Source organism: Ambystoma mexicanum, chromosome 9, assembly GCF_040938575.1.
Source record: "Ambystoma mexicanum isolate Mex_15411 chromosome 9, UKY_AmexF1_1, whole genome shotgun sequence".
Classification (NCBI taxonomy): domain Eukaryota; kingdom Metazoa; phylum Chordata; class Amphibia; order Caudata; family Ambystomatidae; genus Ambystoma; species Ambystoma mexicanum.
The window spans coordinates 631,660,198-631,682,326 of record NC_090931.1 but is presented as its reverse complement, the minus strand read 5'-3'; the positions used below and the strand labels follow the sequence as shown (position 1 = coordinate 631,682,326).

Here is a 22,129-nt window from a genome sequence, read left to right as displayed (position 1 = left end):
AAAAGTGTGTGCTGCAAACTCATCTCAGAACAGGTTATCATGCCATGTTCTTTCTGAAGAGGAGCGCCTGCTACCTATTTTGAAATATTTGCAAGGAACTTGGAGTTGGTCACCCTGAGTTACCTGGGGGCAACCAGACGTGGACTCCCTGCTGAATTTGCTCAGAGAGACACAGCTTCACCTCACTGATGAGGCCCAACAAGGCTGAAACACGTGTATGGGGTTGCTGTTGGTACTCTTGTTCAGAGAGGAATTGCCATAGCATTTCGGTGCTGGACTGCCCATGTGGGCGGACAAAGACTGATATGCAAATGGCTATTTCCCATCTGTGAAAGGTACAGTGAGCAAAAAGCGTGTGCTGCAAACTCTCATCTCAGAACAGGTTATCATGCCATGTTCTTTCTGGAGAGGAGCGCCTGCTATCTTTTTTGAAACTTTCACTTATTATGCCTTTGTTTCCTAGATTATACCTTCAATGCACTCGACATCTCAGTATAAACACAGTGTGGCTATTAACCATCTCTCCACAGGTATACAACCCAATACCCTTTCACTGGTCAGTGATTTTCTTCCATATGTAGTATGCTGCCCAGATATAGACCAAAGTTTCAGCCATATAGATCGTTGGCCTGGAATGGTTTGTTGTTATCATTCTAAATCACATACCAAGTCTTTGTATTCTTGTAGTAACATTCTTGGAGATTTTGGCATGCTGTTAATAAATGCCTAGTCGTCTCAATCTCTTTGTGACAGTACCTACACACTCTTTCTTCTCTATGGACACATGTCCAAGCTCCCACCTACTAATGATATCGTAGGATATTAAATCACAGTAGGGTTATAAATCTAGAGAATTCCTTATTTTTAATCTTCCATAAATAGCTACACGGGTGGGCAGGTTGAATCTCCTGGAGGCCATATAGCAGATACTGTTTCTTTCTTGATAGAATAGCCACATTTTCACTTACGTCACATTCTATGGCTTTTATTTTTAGTCGCTTAAACAAATATTTAATTTCACCTACTTCCCTCGGTAGGCTCAGACCAATTACATTTAAGAAGGCGAGGACTGTATTTTTCAGATCTTTCATAAAGTTACTCACCTTCTCCCTCTTAATCAAACTCCTGCCAATCACACTGATCAAATTCTCTTCAGTACTTTCCCATACTGTGATTTTGATGTATAACTTGCAGCATCTTATCTTCCACAGTGTTGTCAATGAGGTCAAGCCCAGTTCACATCTTATAGCTTCTACAGGCGTTGATTTAGCGAGTCTCATGACTGGTCTCCAAAACGTGTCCTCAAGTTTTCCCAACCCATCTGTAGGTCTTCCCACCACAGACTCAAGCGCTTATAATGCTCCTGGTATTATACAGCACTTGTATATTTCCAAGAAACCTTCTATGGAGTGCCCCCCCCCTTTTGGCCCAGGGTGATTTTTGGCGCTGCACAGGCCAGCGAGTGGCCCGTGCATAGAGTGCTCCATAGGGTATTGAAGGGGGCAGGGGAAGGTTCTGGAGCAGGCGACGGTTAGGACTTTTGTTTGTCAGGTCGCCTGCTCCTGAGCCTTACCTTAGTTGGTCCTAGTTTAGGTCGTGGTTGAGGTAGGACAGCTCTATTTTCAGTATAGTGGGGACAGGGAGGTATATATTAGGGAGGCCTTGTTTGATCTGTGTATATTGTTTGTAGTCGGGTGTGCTGTAAATAAAGCGCACCCAACGCTTACCGGCATTTCCTTGTGGGGCATAGCTGGTGGTGCTGCTTTGTTCAGGGGCTGCCTGCCCCTGCTGGGTGGATGTTTTCCAGGGGAGCGGTGCTCCCGGTATTGCATACAGCCGCAGCGGAGGCTGTTTTTCATCATCGTGCTCTGTAGGCGGACCCGCGCCTGTCCGGCTCTCGTGTGAAGTTAGGGAGCTTAGTTTCTCTTGTTGGTTTAGCATATTGTTTTTAGCGGAGGGTAGGCAGTATTAGTTTAGCGGCCGCGAGCTGTGATTGTTGTGGGCGAGCCATAGCGCGGTGCCGAGCGGCAGCCGTTAGGTGGCAGTGGGATTGCCCAGGTTTCTTTCAGCCTCGGCTGGCTGTCTCCCGGCCTCGGTGTCGTGTCGGGAGGGCTTTCCAATTAAAGGGCCCGTGCACAGATTATTACGCTTATAGTGAGGAGCGTCTGCTTCGCTTGGCAGGGACATTTCCCTGCGGTTCATTAGGTTTCCCTAGTTTCAGTTCGTAGCGGGGACATCACGTGTTTTTGTGGGTCTCTTTTCCTTTTAGTTATTGGTGGGGGTTTTCTAGGCTATAGGGGGTATTTTTGGGAATCCTTGGAAAAAATAAAAAAAATAAAAATAAACATTTTGGTTAATAATTTTATTATAAGAACAGGAGTTTAATTCTAGAAGGGTTATAAGATTATCCCAATTTTAGGTCTGCCCCTTTAGGGTATTACTTGTTAATTGGTACCATCACCCCCCCACCCCGCCCCTGCGTATTTACCACTGCCAGGTTTTGGCTCGTGGGTTTTTTAGTGCAGTTAAGTTATATCATCGCTGGGCACTTTTTGGCACCCAGCTTACTAATTTTGGTTCGCCATGGTGGGACAGGGGGCTAAGAGGAAGAGAATGGTGGATGCCAAGGCCCTTAGGGAAGCCTTGGAGCTCATTAGAAGGGCTACCAAAGCCCAGCTGGAGGGGGCTGCGGGTGAGGTTACAGTTGAAGGGGAGGATGTCGGAGGAAGGCCACAGTGGAGAGCAGCGGCCAATGGGGCGCTTGCGACAGGGGAGGTCTGGGAATCCAGAGGTAGGAAGTTGAGGAAGGAGATTGACAGGAGAGCGTCCAGGAGGGGAGTGCAGTTGGGAGGGGGGGCCAGACAGGGGTTTGGAAGATAACAAACAGGAGGATGATGGGGTCGGTAGGAGTGTCCAGAAAGATGCAGGTCGGGGGGGGGCAGGAAGGTGGAGGTGTCGGGGTGCAGAGAGGTGTGACTGGGCAGAGGGGCAAGGGTGGAAAATACCTACCGAAGAGTGCAGGTGGGAGGAGGAGAGAGAGGTCCCCATTAATTAGTTTGGTTAGGGAGGGGCGCGGAACGGACCTTCCGACAAGGAGAATTTCGGGCAGAGGGCACAGAGCAGCCCCTGCCGTTGCAGAGGATGAATAAGGAGAGGGTTTAGAAATGGCCCTGCCTCGAACTCTGCCAGGACAGTCTAGAGGACACAGCGCAGCCCCTAGCGAGGAAGACCACAGGGTGGAGGAGAAGACACCTCGCCCGAGAGAAGTGGATCAGGAAGGGATTTCCGTGGCCCCGCCGAGAAGACGCCGAAGGAGTGGCGGGGCGGACGCCCCGGGCTCGAAAGAGGAGGATCTAATCGACCCGGGCAGGTGTTCGCAGCAGCAATGGTATTTCATGGGTGATGATGAAGGGATGGAAGAATATGTGGGGCAGTGGGAGGACGAAGGTTATAGGTCAGTAAGTAGGAGGGCGAGGGTGAGAAGGGGGCCTTAGATGGGATTGTTAAAGACAGGAGCAGGGGGATTGGGGGCAAGGGGTTGGGGGAGACCGCTGACATGTTTTGTCCCCACAGCAGGAGCCCATTAAGGAAAGAGACAAGGAGCATCGGAGTAGTGGCCAGGCTGCAGACGGGCGATGGCAGGGCAGAAAGAGGTGAGCAGGAAGGGGACTGGTCAACTGCATGGCAGAGGGGGGACACGAGAATGGTGGCAAGAAGGGAAGGGTAGGGAGAGAGATTGGCGTACAGGCTATTGGGGCTTTGGTTGGACAAAAGGAAAATTGCTTGGTGGAGGTACAAACAGACAAGATGATTAAGCCATTGGCGCTCGAGGTACAGGTTTCAAACGAAAGAGGTAGAGGTGAAGGGCAAGGAGAAAAAGCTACCATACATGGGCATCACGAAAACTTTGGGAGAACATTTGATGATAGCAACTAAAGATCAGATACAAGCAGGGGAATTTGTGGATGTGTTTAAGTTGCTGTATAGGGAAGTGAGAGCAAAGGAGGGTTCTAAGGAGGAGGAGAGGGAGCTGGCCTCACGCCCAAGAGTACCGGTGACAATAGAAAGTTGGACCTCTGCATTTATTATCTACGCGAGTGTCTATTGTGAGAAATTTCCGGAAAGATGTGTGGCCCTGCTAAAATACATGGATGTGATTAGAAAGGCATTTACAAGTTTTGGGGGTTTTGTGTGGGTGCATTACGATGAAGAATTTAGGGCAAGGATGGCAGATGACAGCCAGGCGGTCGGGGGTGAAATACACATGGATCTATGGCTGCAGTGGATGGCCCCGACGAGGCATGCCCCAACATTGCACACAGCAAGTGGTTTGCCTGTGCCTTTCCAGCCCTTTCTTGGTCGCCCCGCCCAGAATGGGAGCAGGTGGAGGAGGCAGAGGGCAACCCTCAGCGGCATGCTCGGCCTTTTAATAAGGACGGCTGCACAAGGAATGTGTGTAGGTTCAGACATGGATGTAGCAAATGTGCAGGGAGGCACCCACTTACTCGGTGCTTCCAACAAGGAGACAGGGGGAGGGGGAGAGGATCCGGCAGAGGGGTTCGGGGAAAAGGCTTTTACTCCAATTAAATTGGAAGTGTTGAAGAAGTGGTTGGAATTTTATCCGGACAGAGAAGGGGCTGAGATTTTGGGGGATGGTTTTCGTCATGGTTTCAGGCTGGGTTACCAGGGGCCAAGGGTGCGTCGTAGGGCGGAAAATTTGAAGTACGCCAAGGAAAATGTGAAGGTGGTGAGGGAGAAACTGGGCAAGGAGATAGTGGTACGAAGGGTGGTAGGACCATTTGATGATCTGCCAGGAGATTTAGTGGTATCCCCACTGGGAGTTGTACCCAAGAAGGTCCCGGGGGAATTTAGATTGAAACATCACTTATCATGGCCGGAGGGCATGTCTGTGAACGATTTTATTGCTCTGGAAGAGTGTGGGGTTGTAGACGCAAGTGTGGACAAGGCGGCGGACTTGGTGAGGAAATCTGGGTGTGGGGCCTTCATGGCCAAGTGTGACATTAAGGCGGCTTTCAGGTTGTTGCCGGTGCTGGGAATGCAATTTGAGGACCGCATCTACATCGACAAAGCTTTGCCAATGGGGTGCGCAATTTCTTGCGCCTTGTTTGAGCGGTTCAGTTCCTTTTTGCAGTGGGTTTTCTCATACAGTTCGGGTTGGGAAGGGGTACTACATTACCTAGATGATTTTCTGTTCATTAGCAGGGCAGACAGAGAGGGAGTGCGGGGAGATGCTAAAGATGTTTCAGGAATTGATGGGAGAGTTGGGGGTGTCTTTGGCAATAGCCTCTCTGTGAATTTAGAAATGTCTGAAAGGGCATGTAACCCATCATATCTCACCAACACGCTTACTCTCTCCTTACATCACCACTCAAATAGAACACAGAGATACTATGACACCATTCGATATAACTGTTCTCATATCAACATTCGCCGCTCACTCCACATCATTCTAAGTAATCACTGCTGGTTACACCCCCCCCCCCCAGCCAGGCGTTCTCCTCAGGCCTAACGCAGCCACTTCCGATCTGGATAAATCCTGCCAGAACGAACACATACCCCTGACCTCTCAACCATCACACCTACCGCTAGAAAGCAGCTATTACACGGATACCACATGAGCTGTACACATACCCGGTGCTCACACGCACCTTTTTGACTCTACTCTCTCTACTGATATGAACTTCGGTTCCCAAGGGCGTTCAACCTACCAGCGCCTTCAGACCATACCAATGGTATATAAGGCGCTATATAAATGCAAAATAACAATAACAATATATGATTGCATCACATTCCCTTTTTTGATCACCTTTGTTTCTACCATCTCCTGGTAGAATGTTTGGGGTGGATTATTCATGATAGACATGCCCAATTAGGGATAAATATCCACAACTTCTATTTTTTCCGTATCTATCTTCCACTTGAAAGCATTCTTTGCCCTCTTCCCCTTAATCCCCCCCAAACACCATAATCTTTGTTGTATCTACATTAATGCATAGGTTATTGTCTTTAGCAAATATGTGTACTGCATTCAACATGCTCTGTAATCCTATCAGTGTTTTATCCAGGATGACTCTCGTCAGCATACATCACCCAAATAATGGCCACTTCCCCAACTTTAGGTGGATGATTTTTTACTGTTTCAAACCTTTCCCACATATTGGCCACATAGAGGTTATACAATACTGGAGAAGTTACACAGTCCTGTTTCAGCCCCTTATTAGTTTTGATGGCAGAAGACATTCTTGTTCCTTTATCTAAGCAGATTGTAACAGTGGTTTCAAAATGCATTGATCTCAAGAAATGCAATAATTCCGGGCAAACATTCAAATTTGCTAGTTTACTCTAGAGTTTCTTTATATCGACACTGTCGAAGGCTCTCGAGTAATCAATAAAACAAACATAATTTGGTGTCCTTTTGTCCATCGTATCCATGACAATATGGTTTATCATTACCATGTTGTCTAGGGTACTATGCCACTGTCTAAAACCTGTTTGTTGAGGCTATAATAGCTTATTTTTCTCACTCCATTTATTAATAATTTCCAACAGTAGAGAGCAAACAATTTGCAGCTAGTGTCTGCCATGGCTAATAACCAATAGTTATTAGGGCAAGTTCTTTTCCCCTTTTTAAAATGGGTACAAATATAGCTTTACGCCAACTATCGGGTATAATTCCCTTTTGCCAAATTGAAGAGAATAATCGCAGGAAAATGTAGGCCCATTTTTTGGGGATTCCGTTTGATAACTATATTTGCTAGACCATCCGGTCCAGGTGCCTTGGATGATTTCATTCTATTTATTATTTTCAGTATGTCAAAGGGATATGTCAAACCATTATCCCAGCTCATTCTATTTATCCTGTTGGTCTTCTTCTGCATATAGAAAAGCTGTGTTATGTTTTTTGTCCATTCCTCCAGTGTAACAATATTTACATCTTTATTATCCTCTTCAATGAGGTGTTGTCTGTATAGGTACCAACATTTTTTGGAATCATGTGTTTTACATAAAATAAAAATCATTTTCCAATTTCCATTATTGACATTGTAGTTGTAAGTTTTAGCCAATTTTTAAACTGCATCCGTATGGTAGTTATTTTCTGCCTCTTCACCTCCTCTGTCATCTCCTTAACCTTATTTAGGGTATTTATTTCATACTTAAGTCTCTTTTTCTTCTTGTTAATCTGGCTGTCATAGAGGTTATTATGTTTTGTCCCCATACTTGGTGTTACACTAACTCTATTGTTGGTTTTCTGTATCATGCCAAGTACATCCCTTACCACCTCCAGGCCATTTAGGGCTATGTCTTGTCCGTCAATGGGCAGTATGTTAAACATATCACATTTTTCCAAATTGTTTTCCGTCCAAAATATCCCATTTCCCCCTGCTGTGCTTTGTATATTCATAGTCTCTTCAAACTGGCAATTGTTTTGCTATGTTTTTGTTAGTTTACATTTTAATACCCTATGATCAATGAGGGGTGTAAATATGTGTTCGAAACATTATACTTTATTTCGTAAGCCTTTACTAACAAACATATAGTCTAAACAAAAGCTCACTTTTCCATTTGTCCAAGAGATATGTTTCTCCCCCCCCCCAATGTCTCTGGTTCCAAGTAGGATAATCCCCAACTCTCTAGCATATTTACCCAGGAGATCCTACTTCTGATTTGTAGGGAGTGGTTTTGTCTCATTCCAAATTTTCACTGCTCAGATGGAGGGGCTGCCTCAAATTCCACACACAAATCATTCCATCTTTCCATCTCTTCCACGCTTCATCGCAGTAGGCATTAAAATCCCCCAATATCATAATTTCTAATTTGGGGGATTCCATCATCCATCCTTTGATAGTATCCATTATTACCTTTGCCACAGCTTCTAGGTTAACCCCCCCCCCGGGTGTAAGTAAACATTAATAAGTAATATATTTCCAATATCACCCATTTTCGCGATGATGACACACGTGACAAAAGGGGAACAGCCAAATTCATTATACTCTCTGATGGTTATAGGGCATTTGGCCCCTATAAAGAGCCCTCCCACTGGCCGTCCCTTATCTCCACACATAGCAGGTTTCACCAAGATATTATAACCATCGAGAAGTATTGTTCCACTTACACGCGTCTCCTGAAGTGCAAACACATTGCAATTTTCCACAAACTTATCGCCATCTTTATGTAAAAAGGATCAAAACCCTCTACTGTTCCAAGAGATAATTATAGGCTCATGGTCCATATCCATATCTTAACAGTCTTCTAGGTAATTCCTATCCAGGATCCACCTCTCCATTCTATTTCCTCTCTCTACACCTATATTTTTGCTTTCATTTTGATTTAGTGCATTTCTTCTTTTTGGGATATTGGTCCCAATATTATTGCAAATTATGATTTCAAAATCTTTATCCCACAGTACCTTTGAGTGCTCCCTAATCAGTTTCACTATCACTGCTGTCCCAAATTGAACGATTACCCAGTTATCCCAAATACCAGATTCTGGGAGTATCACCCTCTCAATATCTGTGGTTTTTAAACATTGCAGTTGCAGGACCCTATGCAGGCATTCTAGGAGCCAATTCCAATTAAGAAAAAGGGCTTTCCTCCTGTGGAGTTCTCTCAATTATCTTAATACTCTTACCCAAGTTAAATGCCATGTCCTCCTTGTCCTCTACCATTCCGGACACCTTTCTACTACCACCTCCTCTCTTTTTGCACATTGCCAATCTCTCAATTTCTCCCATGTATACATCTTTTTCTCTAGGATTGAGGGTTTCAATTACCTTGTTAATGGGGATAGTCAAATAACTAACCACCATTCCTCTACATTCCTCCTGTTCCAACATTTCCTCATTATCTAACATTGTCGGCGCTGCATGTGATCCAGCTACCTTCTGCTTCCCTTTTAGCCATTTTTCTATCCCTTTGTCAATTTTGCCAGAACTTTTCCTTCCTTCCTCTATATCCTTTGGGTTCAGGTTTAACTCTAATCTATTTCCTACCTCAACACACTCAGTATCCTTTTTGGACATATCAACCAAGGCTACACTTTTCTTTTTAACTGTATTGTTCTTTCATACTTTGCCTATTTTTCCCTTACTTTTAATCCCTTTTTAATTATTACGTGTTCGGCAAATATGCCTTTTTTGTCCCTGTGTGTTGGTATTGTCACCGTCTAAATTCATATCTACTTTTTCAGTATCCTCCGCCACTGATTATTCTTAATTTATTTCAGATATTATTGTACCCATTCCATTTGCCATTCCACATTCTTCATTCACAATCATGTATAGCTCACTCAAGTCACCTATGACCTCTTCCATCATTCCTACCTTTACTGTAATCTGTTCTTTAGTTGTTTCTCTTCTTATGCTTTCACCGATTTTCATGTTTTCACCTACTGTTAGTACTAGGTTCTTAATGTCCTACTGCTCATTCATACGCTTAGTACATATACCAAGTAATGTGAGACACTTCTATTTTACTTCTTCCTTTTCTGATTATGCGAGCAAAGTTTGGGACCCATCCAAACTCTACTTTGATATAACGCTCTCTCAGAGAACCAGCCGATATTTAGGCGCGGCGACAGCAAAATTTACAACAAAAAAGGGGGCTATTAACCAACACCTTGTATATCACACCCTTAGTATGGGCAAAAGAGATTGGCCCAAGAACACCCTGGTTCGCTAGCACACCAATTCGCCTTTAAGAGTTATAAATTAGTAATGCCGTAATAAGTTACAGCATTAGGGTTATATAACAATACCTCTGTATGTTGCACTGCTGCAGTCTCTCGTGCCAACCAGCGTGTTTACCCTTATATCAACAGGTTCTCCAAACCCTACACCAACACGCGGATAGCTACGGTCCTCTACGCGGCTTGCAATTAAGTATACCAATACTTGTGAGTTTCAAAGCAATCTTCTCACGATGCTCACTTCAACGTTGCAAATCCCTCTTTCGTCAACGAGGAGGAAAGAGGTCAACAAGCAATACAAACAATTAAAACAGTACCTCATAAATAAGGTCCACGAGCTGAAAACAGCTACTTAGCCAGCCACTTCTCGCTTATTTAGTTCATTCAATATATTGGGGGTACATCACACTCACATCCACAACATGAACATCGGACAGCAATCCACTTTGGATATGCACGCACGCCAATGCGCGCACCTTTCTGTTTTGTAAAAGGGGGAGGAGCCCAAGTTTAACGTTCCTTGAAACAGAAAATAAATGGCATTAGAAAGTTTAAACCAGTTCCTTATAGCTCCAGTCACTGAATTACACCAGAGTAATGTGGGGCTACAAGTCCATAAAAAAGGAGTCTGTACTGCAGTAATTATACAAAATCTTTTCCAGTCTCCAACAGCTGTACCAGCGAACAGCAATCCACTTGGCAATCCACTTTGCCAATGCTACACCAGAAAATATACATATTGGAACAGAGCCTCCCCGCCCATGCCCCCCGCACTGGCAGCCATAATGACTGAGCAGTACCCAGAGAGTGAGGTTGAAAAAGACATCACTCCCCAACATTTTTCCTGGATCATACAAGTCATTTTAAAATATGTTGCCAGTCCCACAGAAGTAGGAGTGATGAATCCAGGGAATTTGTTGCATCTCCCCAAGGGGCAGCCACCCCCCTTTGCGACTAGGGAGGTGCACCTAACTAAGCTTAACATCCGCTAGGGACGGGGCAAGTGAGATCCCAATGGGGGTGATACTCTCATAAAGGGCAGATGATCCCTAGGTAGGGATATGTGTTACACACCCTTGTCCCAAGAATACAATGGGGTTGTTGCTTTTGTGGGAATGGAGATGTGTTATGAGGTTCCACTTAATGTATGCACATCTGATGTGGTTTCTGAACCTACTCGGGTACTGTTCCTTAAGCCTGCTCAGAGAAACAGATATAAACATGCCTCCTCGCTGCTGAGGAGAGAGATATTCCATCTGCCTTGGCGGAGTCGAAGAGAGAGGTCCACAGAGCCACACAGGAGAGGACGCTTCCTGGGAGGTGTGGCCTTCGGGGATGAACAGGCACACAGCGTGGTGTCTTGGTCTTCGGAGGAAGCAGCGGGACACTTATCAAAGCTGCCGCAATCGAGAACGAAAACCAGAGACAGCAGAGCCAGCAGGAGGAGATCGATAAGCCGAATGGAGGTGACATACAGAACCACCACCAAAACCCTGTCAGGAGCTGGCAGGAAGGGAGCATGTGCACCATCAGCACCAAAGGAAGCTGCAGGACTGAGAACACACCACAGTCCCAAAATGCTCAAAGCAGGGGCACCACCAATGAGAAAGAGGTATGCAGATGCTCAGGGAAAACAGGAGGTGGGCAGCGAGGTCAAAGACAACCCCAAAGTGAGTTCAGTTCCAAACAACCACAAGGTAGGATGAAAACCAAAAGGATGAAAACCAAACGACTGCATGTTGGGGTGAAAACCAACCAAACCTAAAGGCAGGGTTAGAACCAAATTACCCCTAGATGGGGTGAGAAGCAGAGAAAGCCAAGGTGGGCTGGAGAACCAACGACCCCACGGTGGGATGAAAGCCAAACAACCCATAGATGGGATGAGGCTCGGACAAGCCCAAGTCGGGGTAGTAGTGCTACTGGAATTGGACGAAAGAGAGAACACCCACGTTAGGGGGTACAACCTGTGTCCCCAGGGAGGCGAGAGCAATAACAGAAGTGGCTAATTATGAACAGTCCTAGAAATCGAGTCCATGGGAATACCTGAAATTGGATTTTTCAATCAGAGAAATCTCACAGCTATCAGATGCCTGGAATTGAAAGAAACGATTGGACGAAGTCCTAAGAGGAAAGAAATGACATTGCCTCGCAGCCAGCTCCACAACTGAGCAAGGAGAACGTGAAAGATATCCTGGTGCCTGATTGTTTGAACTGAACACTGGGGGCAGGAGGCTCCTCTTGAGTAATAGAGACATTGGGTTAGAAACCCTACATCATTCCCACAAGGCAAGAGAACCCAAGCTTTGTTTATGTTGGCTTCTGTTTTGTTATAGTGGTAGCAACAGATCAGGATAGAGCAGGTTTCCATGATGACGGAATGAGGTTATGTTGTATGTCACCCTCACAAGCATCCTTTTGACTTCTTTACTTTCTTTGAGATAGGTAGGCTTCTTTTTTTAATAAAGACACCGGTTATTGAACAAGATTGTCCATCTCCTGATTCTGACTTACCACATGGGTCAAAAAGCTGTAAAAAGAAGGTATTTCCTAACCCTAACAGTGAGTTTAAATCCCTAAAGCAGGGACCAATCATGCACACACATGCACCATTCTAACTTTGGAGACCTGCCAATCAGTGCTGATCACAACATAAAAACTTGCTTGGGCATTTGTAAGCGCAAACTCTGGGATATGGATTCCAGAGGACTTCAAGACATCCCACCCATAGACAAAAAGACCTAAAGTTAGAACCGCTATTTCAGGGCTCTATCAGGGTGCAATAAAGGCTGCCTCTGTGGTAAGGTAGCCACAACACAAGAATACACAGCCACAAACTAGAACATGGGCAGGCAGTTTTATCAATGTTACTCACCATGGGAACTAAGGGGCATCTTTGCTGTAACCCTCACCCCGGGGTCAATAAGGGTCTCCAAAAAGTCCCAAACATTAGAGTTGTGTACCCAATGAGACCTGGATTGGACTCAAGGGCAAAAATGGTCGGACCATTAGAAAAAAAAGCACAAAGTCCAGGTGGTTTACCAAAATGGGAAGAAAGGGTATTTCTATCAATCCAGGCAGTTTCGCAGGGGTTCGCTTGTTGCCTATTGCAGCCACACCAAGTAAGTCTCTGCTAGATTCCCTTTAAAACAGAGAAAATGAGACTCATTTTATTTTGCATTACGAGTCTGGGTTTCTTACATCGCCTATTCCACAGGGTTGTTACGTAAATTCGACATTTATTATTTGCCCACGTTAAAATGTCGGAGCAGATGCCAACATTGGAAAATTAATGGAACATTGCAATGAGGTAACCTGTGAAAAATACTGTAAAAGAAGTTATCTCAAGGAGATAGGTGTTTACAAACAAGGGTTAGATATGCTAGGTAGAGGAAAACCTCATTTGGCTGTGAGGGTTCATTGGTAATTGCCAGATGTCGTACTGGCAGATCTTCATGAAGTGCTTTTAGGCAAGAATTGATCTAGTAACCCTATGGGAGACTACACAACACTTGTTCTCTTGGTATTAGGTAACCCGCCTATTGGTATAGGCCTGTACTACACAAGTTGGAAGTGTGACTGAGCAGCCAGGCTTATCTCAAGAAGGGTAAATGTGAGCTGTACAGCTGTAGCAATGACATCCACCAATACAGGTAACCAAATAACACTTATACTCAAGGTTTTCGTTATAAGTGCAATACATTACTCATTGTAATCGTATTTCTGATGCTTTATTTAGCAGTAGTTTTTAAATAAGCATTCTTTAAAAAGGGCAATATACTAACCCGTAACTGTTGTTCTCCAGCATCGGTCTGGCATGGATTCACATGCTCATAAATATTCCCCGTCGTCAGGCCGGGAATCCTCGGTAAAAGAAAAAACAATTTCACTTTCACTTACAAACTGTCTTTCTCCTATAAACCAATCACTGAGCTTGGAGTCATACTGCCCCCAGCCAATGACTGCCCTCTCCCTAAGCCCCACCTCTGGCAGCCAACTTCAGATTTGGTATCACGTAAAGTGGCAGTATGACCAAGAAGAGCCACTGAGGGGCGGGAGGGAGGGTTTGCATGTGAATCCATGCCAGACCCATGCTAGAGAACAACAGTTACAGGTAAGTAACTTGTTCCCTTCTCCAGCCTGGGGTCTGGCATAGATTCACATGCTCATGAATAAAGAATACAAAGCAATACATACATACATAACCACGGGAGGTGGCAAGGCTCAACAGAAGCAATTACTCTTACCTCTGGAACAGGCTCACCTTCAAGCGAACAGGTTGCGTAGCACTGCTTGGCCGACCATAGACTCCTCTCAGGAATCCCTGTGAAAGCTGTAGACTCTGTGAAGGTGTACGTAGACCTCTACATAGCCGCCCTGCAGATGTCCAGCAGGGTCACCCCAGACGGGAACGCTGTCGTTGCAGCGATAGCTCTGGTGGAATGGGCTCTCGGATGGCCGGGCAGCGGTCGGTTTGCCAACCGGTGACAGTGCGTGATACAGCCGGAGAGCCACCTTGAAATGGAAGCCTTGGACAAAGCTTTCCTATGGTTCACAGGACCAAAGTTTATGAAAAGTTGAGACGTCTTCTGGACACCCTTCTTGCGTGCCACATAGAACTTCAGAGCATGCGCCACATCCAGCAAGTGCAAAGTCCTTTCAGCCGGCGATGAAGGTGTCGGAAAAAACACAGGCAACTCCAAAGGTTTGTTGAGGTGGAATTCCGACAGAACCTTTGGCATGAAGGAGGGGTGCATTCGCAGCACCACCCTCGTCTCATGGAAAGTCAGATAAGGCCACTTGCAGGACAGGGTCTGGATCTCACCTGACCTCCTGGCAGAGGTGATCGCCACGAGAAAAGCCGTTTTCCACGAAAGGAAATTGAGAGGGGTTTGATGCATAGGCTCGAGGGGAGCCCCCATGAGCCTCGTCAGTACCACATTGAGATCCCATGCCGGGGCGGGCGTCTTCACCAGCGGGAACAAGCTTAACAGTCCTTTGAAGAACTCCTTGACTAGACGGTGTGACCAAAGAGAAGAGCGTCCTGGAAACCGGGTGTAGACGGAGGTAGCCGCCAGATGCACTTTGATGGAGGTGTGTGCCAGCCCGCCTTGGCCAAGGACAACAAGTACGGAAGGATCTGTGGGGCCGTGACCTTCAGAGGGTTGATCTTCTGCGTCCGGCACCATGTTGCCAAACGTTTCCACTTGTGCCCGTAGCATTTAAGAGTCAATGACGCGCTGGCCCTGGCAGTCCGTGGGCAGCTCATATCCACCAAACTCTAAGGCCGCAGGAGCCTGGCCTTCAGGTTCAGGGATCCTGGGCAGTGATGTAGATTTCGGCTTCTTCTCAGGCAAGCAGATCCCCAACCACTGGCAGCTTTACTGGAGGTGACGTTACAGGCTGAGAACATTCAGGTACCACATCTGCCTCGGTCATGCCGGGGCAACGAGGATCATCCTGCATCGGCACTGTTTTAATTGATTGATGACTCGCAGCAGGAGAGGCAAGGGTGGGAACGCATACAGGAACAGGCCTTCCCCCGGGAAGGAGAACGTGTCCCCCCTGCTCCCCGGCCGGTGGAATCTGCTGGCGAATCTCTGACATTTGGAGTTTGTCGCTGTCGAAAATAGATCGATCTGGGGTCTGCCCCACCTGAGGAAGAGACCGTCCACTTGATACTGCCGAAGTTCCCACTCATGGCAAGAGTGAAGCTCCATGCTGAGGGAGTCAGTGACAGTGTTCTCGACTCGCGCCAAGCGAAAAGGAAGACACATCCCCTGGGTGATGGCCCATCGCCACAAGTCCTGCACCTCTCTGGAGAGTGCTGGGGATCTGGTGCCCCCCGCTTCCTGATTTAGAACATTGTAGTGGTATTGTCCGTAAAGACTCTCACCACCTTGCCCTTTATGGACAAAAGGAACGACTTGAGGGCTCAGAAAACTGCTTGCAATTCCAGGACATTGATGTGGGGATCCCTCTCCTCCGGTAGCCACAGACCTCTGGTGTGGAGACGTCCGTTGTGGGCTCTATTGCCCTCCAGGGAAGCATCCGTGGTGACAGTCTCTTGGTATGGGGACTCGGGAAATCCGTGCCCCCAGTGATGTTGGAGCGCACGCCCCACCACCTTATCGCTCAACGGAACTCCTCGTAGAGTACAATCCTGTCTGTGAAGCTTCTGGACACCTGGACCCACCGAGCGTCCAGGAATTCCTGCAGGGCCTGAATACGCAACCTGCAGAGCCTGATCATTTAAATAAACAACATCATGCAGAGCAGCGACTTGATGGTCCGTACTGCGGCGATCTTCAGTGCCAACAGCCGTTGCACCTTGCCCAAAAATGGCTGCTATTCTTTCTTCTGAGGGGGCCGCCAGGCAGGAGACCATGTTGAACCTGGACCCCGGGAACAGCTCGTCCTGCGATGCAATCAAGCAGGACTTTGGATAGTTCACTGAGAACCCGAGATCCGTCAGCAGCCAGACGGTCCTGTCCGTGTGTTTGACAGCGATTTCCCTCGACTTGGCCCAGATGAGCCAGTTGTCGAGGTACGGTTACACCCCTTGCAGACATAGATGGGCCACCACTGGTGCCAGGCACTTCGTAAACACCCTGGGTGCCAACCTAAGTCCGAAGGGGAGGGCCTTGAATTGGTACTGCTTTCCCTGTACAAAGAAGCACACAAACTTCCGATGCTTCTCATGAATGGGGATGTGGAAGTAAGCGTCCTCTAGATCCAGCGACGTCAAGAAGTCCCCTTGCTCCAGGTGGCCTAGCACGTGTTGCAACGTGACCATCCTGAATTTGTGGGACTTGAGGAACTTGTTTAAACACTGCAGGTCGGGAATGGGCCTCTAACCCCTGGTCGTCTTCTTTACTAAGAAGTATCTGGAATAGGTCTTCTTCTTTACTAAGAAGTATCTGGAGTAGGTCTTCTTTGCTAAGAAGTATCTGGAGTATGCACCAGAGCCCTAGAGTAGCTTTGCAATCAGCTCTATCGCCCCCTTTCTTAGCATGGCCCCTACTTCCTACAGGAGCTGAGGGATGTGCTGCTCCTGCCGGGCTACCGGTAGTATCCGTTGACACTACTGCTGGAATTCTAGAGTGTGTCCGTGGGCGAGAGCGTCCAGCACCCATCGCTCAGTGGAGATCTTTCCCACTCGCTGACTAAGCTCACCAGCCGGCCTCCCACCGGGGTGCATGGGTGGGGGCCCTGACGTCCAGGCCAGTTCAATCCAGCTTCAGAGCCTACATGCCACCTTGGGAGCCACAACGGCGGCCACCTCTGAATGCCTTGGAATGACACCTGTAGGCCTCCTGGGTCGTGGAACGGGAGGGTTGGCAGTTCAAGGATGATCCCCCGCTGAAACCCTTCTACGATCTCCCGGATTTGCATCCTGAGGCATGAAAGAAAGGTCGATGCAGCTGAAGCGTGCCTAGAGCCCGGGCCGTCTCTATGTCGGTCTTGATAGCCTTCAAGGACTCGTCGACGACCTTCCCAAAGAGATTGTCTCTGTCGAAAGGCATGTCCAGGACACTCGTCTGAACTTCCTGCGAAAATTGGTGGCCTTCAACCAGCCATGACGATGGAGGCAGAGACTGTTCCCCATCTGTCGGAACCCTGTGTCTGCGATGTGCAGGGCCACGGTGATGGCATGGTACGATGCCACCTAGCCCTCCTGGAGAATTTCCAGTGCCTCGACCGGTTTGTCATTGGGGAGAAATTCCAGCAGTGGGGCCATCTTGTATCACAGCTCCCTGCCGTACCTGGCCAGGATCACAAGAGCATTCGGTGCCTTGAGTGTCGTCGCTGCTGAGTAAATCACATGTCTACCCGTGGCATCCATGGCCGAAGATGATGAATTTGAGGACTTCTTCCTTGCAGCCGCCGAGACCACCGAGTCCGGAGAGGGCTGTGACCCTAGGGACTTGGGTGCAGACTCTGGCACCCAGTACTTCTTTTCCAGCCTGTCTCTTTTCGCAGGGGCTGAGGTGGGGTTCCTCATCAGCGCCAGGCCCTCATCCCAAACGTCGTCCAGGAGGGGCAATGCCAGAATTGTCTTCCTCTTGGCCCCCTGGCGTTGATAAAGGAAACCTTCCTTCTTGGTCTCTTCTGGAGTCAGCTGGAAGAGCTCAGACGCGCGGGTGCCCATGGCTTGGAACGATCCCACTTCATCTAGGGGAGAAGCCCTCGGCGGCAAGGAAACGCTGCCGTCGTCATCCGTTGTCGCTGTGTTTGCCCACGTGTCCCTGGGGGGGGTGGAGGACATGTGCAGTGGTTGATGAATCGGCATAGGGTACCGCTCTTCTTCGCCGGCGTAGGCCCCAGGGCCACAGGGGCCAGCACCGGAGGAGCCGCTGGCCTCCGCTTCTAAATCTCTGACAACAGGGTGTGGAGAGTAGAAAGGATGTCCAGAGACACTGTCCCTGGAAGGTGTCGGGGGAGTAGGCTTGTTGGGCCCGGCGCCCACGTCTTCGTCGGCATTCCCGCCGTCATCGTCGCCTCCCTCAGCGTTTCCGTCGCCGTCATCCTCTGCATTTCCGCCGTCGTCGTTCTCCACATCCTCTGCGACCGCGTGAACGGACAACAGGTCCTCTTTGTCAGAAGATGAAATATCTGTGCCGTGGAGCATGGTAGAGGTCTCCACTCCCCTCTGCCCCTCTTTTTTGTATCCTGAGGGGTCAACCTCCAGCTCAGGGCTGGCATCCTCTTCTCTGGTGTTTTTTCCACCGGTTTGGCCGAAGCCTCCCGCCTGGGTGGAAGGGCCACTCTGGGCACCGTCGGGGGGCATTTGAAGTTTGTTGACGTCACAAACAGATCAATCGGGGGTCTGCCCCACCTGAGGAAGAGGCTGTCCACTTCATCCTGCCGAAGCTCCCACTCGTGGCAAGAGCGCAGCTCCCTGCTGAGGGAGTCAGCAATCCCAACCCTTGAACGTGCGGTAAAAATCTGAAGATGGCTGCCAGAGCAGGGGCTTAGGGAGAGGGCAGTCATTGGCTGGGGGAAGTATGACCCAGAGCTCAGTGATTGGTTTATAGGAGAAAGACAGTTTGTAAGTGAAAGTGAAACAGTTTTTTCTTTTACCAAGGATTCCCGGCCTGATGACAGGGAATATTAATGAGCATGCGCATCCATGCCAGACCCCATGTGGAAGAAATTTAAGATCCTGACATTACTTAAAAATATGGTAGAAGCGAAGTCCCAAAATGGAAATAAGAAAAGGAGCATACATGATCCAATTTGGGATAACCTGTGTTTTATAGTAAAATTGAAAAAGATAACCAATACAGGTCAAAGCTAATATTTATCAATTAGTCAATTGTTTCAAGTTTTGTACATTTTGTATGTGTTAGATGATTTTACGAAGATAATGAATTGAACATTTTAGCTGGTGTTATTTTTTTAGGTGGTTAATGAGATGAATTGAAAAAGTGTAATGGTTGTATGTTTAATAATGTGTAAGGTTGTCTAAGCACAACCAAGATCACAAATAAAAAAACATTTTTTTAAAAAAATGTTTAGAATTTGATGAGATGGAAACATAAAATAGGTACTTATCACCCAGTTTCAACGTATCAAACTTTGGTCATTATTTACCAAAGAACAAGGCAGTAGTGAAAAAAAAGATGTAACAGAAGATTATACACAGTACTGGAACACCTGTCAAAATGGGTCATTAAAGCAATGAATAAGTACTTTAGATACCAAAAGATTCTCAGAAATTGAACAAGAAACAATAGAATGTGAGGCATTAAGCAGATTTTTTAAGATGCTAGTTCAGTCCTGTTTCTTGCTTTGCATTCTGGGAATTGAAAACAAATCAAGAAATACTAGATGGGGAAAGGAAAAACAAGGAGTCGACTAGGATCTCCAGAATGGAATGACTCATGTTGGTATGTTGCTTCATCAATATAATAGTCTACTCTTACTGGCATCAGCTTAAACATAACTGTGGCTAAATGTAAATACAGGTTCTGACCTGGCAGACAAATGACACTTCTCCCACTTACCCACCAGACTGGATAAGGTAAATAGGTTAACATCCTCAGCTCGCAGGTCCACCTTCCACAGCAGTCCCAGGCTGAAACTTGGGTCCCCGTGATGATGATCCTGTTCTGCTGAAGGCATTTGCAGTTCTGGCTGAGGCTTCCTGCGATTCTGGCATCCTAGGGACAGAACCCGGGAGAGGCACTCTGTGGCAGTATCAGAGGATTCCAGTTGCAGTCCTTGTATAGTGCAGTCTATGAACAGTGTATCGGCTTGCGTGCTGCCGATAATGAGAGGCTGGTTAAAGCTGCCCTGGAAACAGACATAGGAGGGAGACATGGTCAGCAAAAGACATTGACAATGACAGCCATCAAGTAAACCGTGAGAAAGAACGCCAAATGGATTACTTGTAATCCTAGTACTCAATCATGGGTATCTTGATTGAATTCATAAACATTAGGGACACGTTCCTTAAGGCCCTGGGGTCAGGGTCCTCAGGTAAATCTTCCAGACTCAGGAAGTATAGTGATTTCCCCTAAGCTCACGAGCCTCTCAGAGTGGTAGTCGTGGCAGAGCAGCACCAACCTAAATCAAAAACAGGGAGTAGGGTAAACACATTTCATTAGATACCAAAAAAGAGAAGTTCCACACATTCCATTTGTATAAAAAACTAAAATGTTTATATTACGAATAATTGAGAAAAGGCAAAGAGGAACCAATAGACGAAAAAGTAAGTGGGACAAGTATTGTGAAAAGGGGTCGTTTTTGGGAGAAGAGGATAAATACAGTGCCAAAGTTCCCCCAAGGAGTAGCTCCTGGAGTTCTGTTGGAAGAGTCGAAGAAGAGACCCAAGGATGATAAAAGAAATAGAAAATATCTGCCAGAAGAACCATAGGAACAGGAGAGCAATACCCGGATACAAGTTAAGCATTTCTGCAGAATGCATTTGGCGGTTTCCAGAGGCAATTTTTGTGCACATCGTTCAGCACCCACTGAGGGTTCCAGAGATACCACACTGATACAGAAGGGACCCCCAAACCTTTGAGAAAAGCTATTATTCAAGAGAGGTTTGGAGATTCCCAGGTCGGGATCAGAGCCAGAGGAGCAGGCAGGAGGATCCTCTAGCATAGGATCAGGCTACAGTGAATGAGGTTGGCTTGGTGAGACCAAAAGGAAAATCGGAGAATGAAGAAGAGTTGAGGAAAACTCTTCAGAAAAGAGCCAGCCACAAAAGGTGGCCGGTGAAGGCGGGTTTGGTGGTGCAGTCACAGGTAGGAGGCAGCACAGGCCTCTCGAGCTTCTCACGTGAGGGGAGACTGAACCACGGTGCATGCCTGGAGCCCTGTGGGGTGTATTCACACGTCAACTCAGCGAGTCTTGAGACATCTGGCAGCGAAGGGACACCAGCTTCCGCATCCAGCGATGCAAGCACTGCCAGAAGCTTCACGGATATTAGGTCTTCAAGCAGGAGTTATGATCTAGTTGTCTCTAATAGACAAGAGGTATGGAGCACTACTGAGGGTTCCTTCTGGTTTTCTTTGGAGATGGAGAGCTTTGCCATTGGATTGTCTGGGATGTCAAAGGGTGCTGGTGCAGATCTCCGGCCCTTCAATGAGCATCAGGACTCCCAGAGTGCAGGTTCAGTGATCCGCTTTTAGACAAGGAGTGTGTGCGCAAGGAGGTCTGCTTTTATCTCCCACAGGAACCACTGAGTGAGCACTGCACCTGTTCAGAAATATTTTCTTTTCAATGCTTTCGCTCCAAGGACATTGTTAAGATGGATTTTCAGAATCTGTCCTGTGGACAGATTCTTACAGGTCACTGTATTCTGCTGAACAGGGAAAGTCCCTAATGGCGAACCAAATTCTATCAAGGTAATGTGGCTGAGCAGTAAGGCTTAGACTTAAGAGAGGCCAAACGGTGAAGGGCTCAGTTAATCACACAAAAAACACTAACACAAGGTAGGCAGAATTGATAAAAAAAACTGTTTTTATTTAGACCTTAGGCAACTCATATCAATCAAAAATCAGAGGTAAGTAAATCACCAAAAATACACCACTAATATATATTGATATTCACGTTTGGGGTGCTCTAGCTACAGAGCACCGACACTTTACCTTCAATCACAATAAGATCAGTAATAGAACACTGTAATGTAGCAAAGTAAGTTAGCAAAAAGAAAAGGGTAGGAATTAAACAAAGTTAAGAATATGTAGTAGTTTGAAAGTGTTTCAAAAGTTAATATCAAAAGGAAGTCAAGTTTTTAGCCAGTCCTCTCCCAATCCCACCAACTTAAGGGCAGCTCAGGAGCCTGGGGTGGCAGGAGGGGGATATAATTGACCAGAACTCCACGATCATTGTCAGGCATGGGAGAGGCATGGCAAGGACTTTATGCCTGGTTGGGGTTAGGAGGGGAATATGTATGCTAACTCACCCTCT

The 22,129-nt window shown here is 47.0% G+C and overlaps 1 protein-coding gene across 2 annotated transcripts in view; it reads right to left on the bottom strand.

Moving 5' to 3' along the window:
- BLTP2 (bridge-like lipid transfer protein family member 2) overlaps window positions 1-22,129 on the bottom strand; it is a 1,026,973-nt gene that overhangs the window by 580,886 nt on the left and 423,958 nt on the right. For both annotated transcript variants that reach the window (XM_069615333.1, XM_069615334.1), the window contains one exon: window positions 19,714-20,002. In XM_069615333.1, the coding sequence (XP_069471434.1) occupies window positions 19,714-20,002 (289 nt within the window). The remainder of the gene's footprint in view (window positions 1-19,713; window positions 20,003-22,129) is intronic.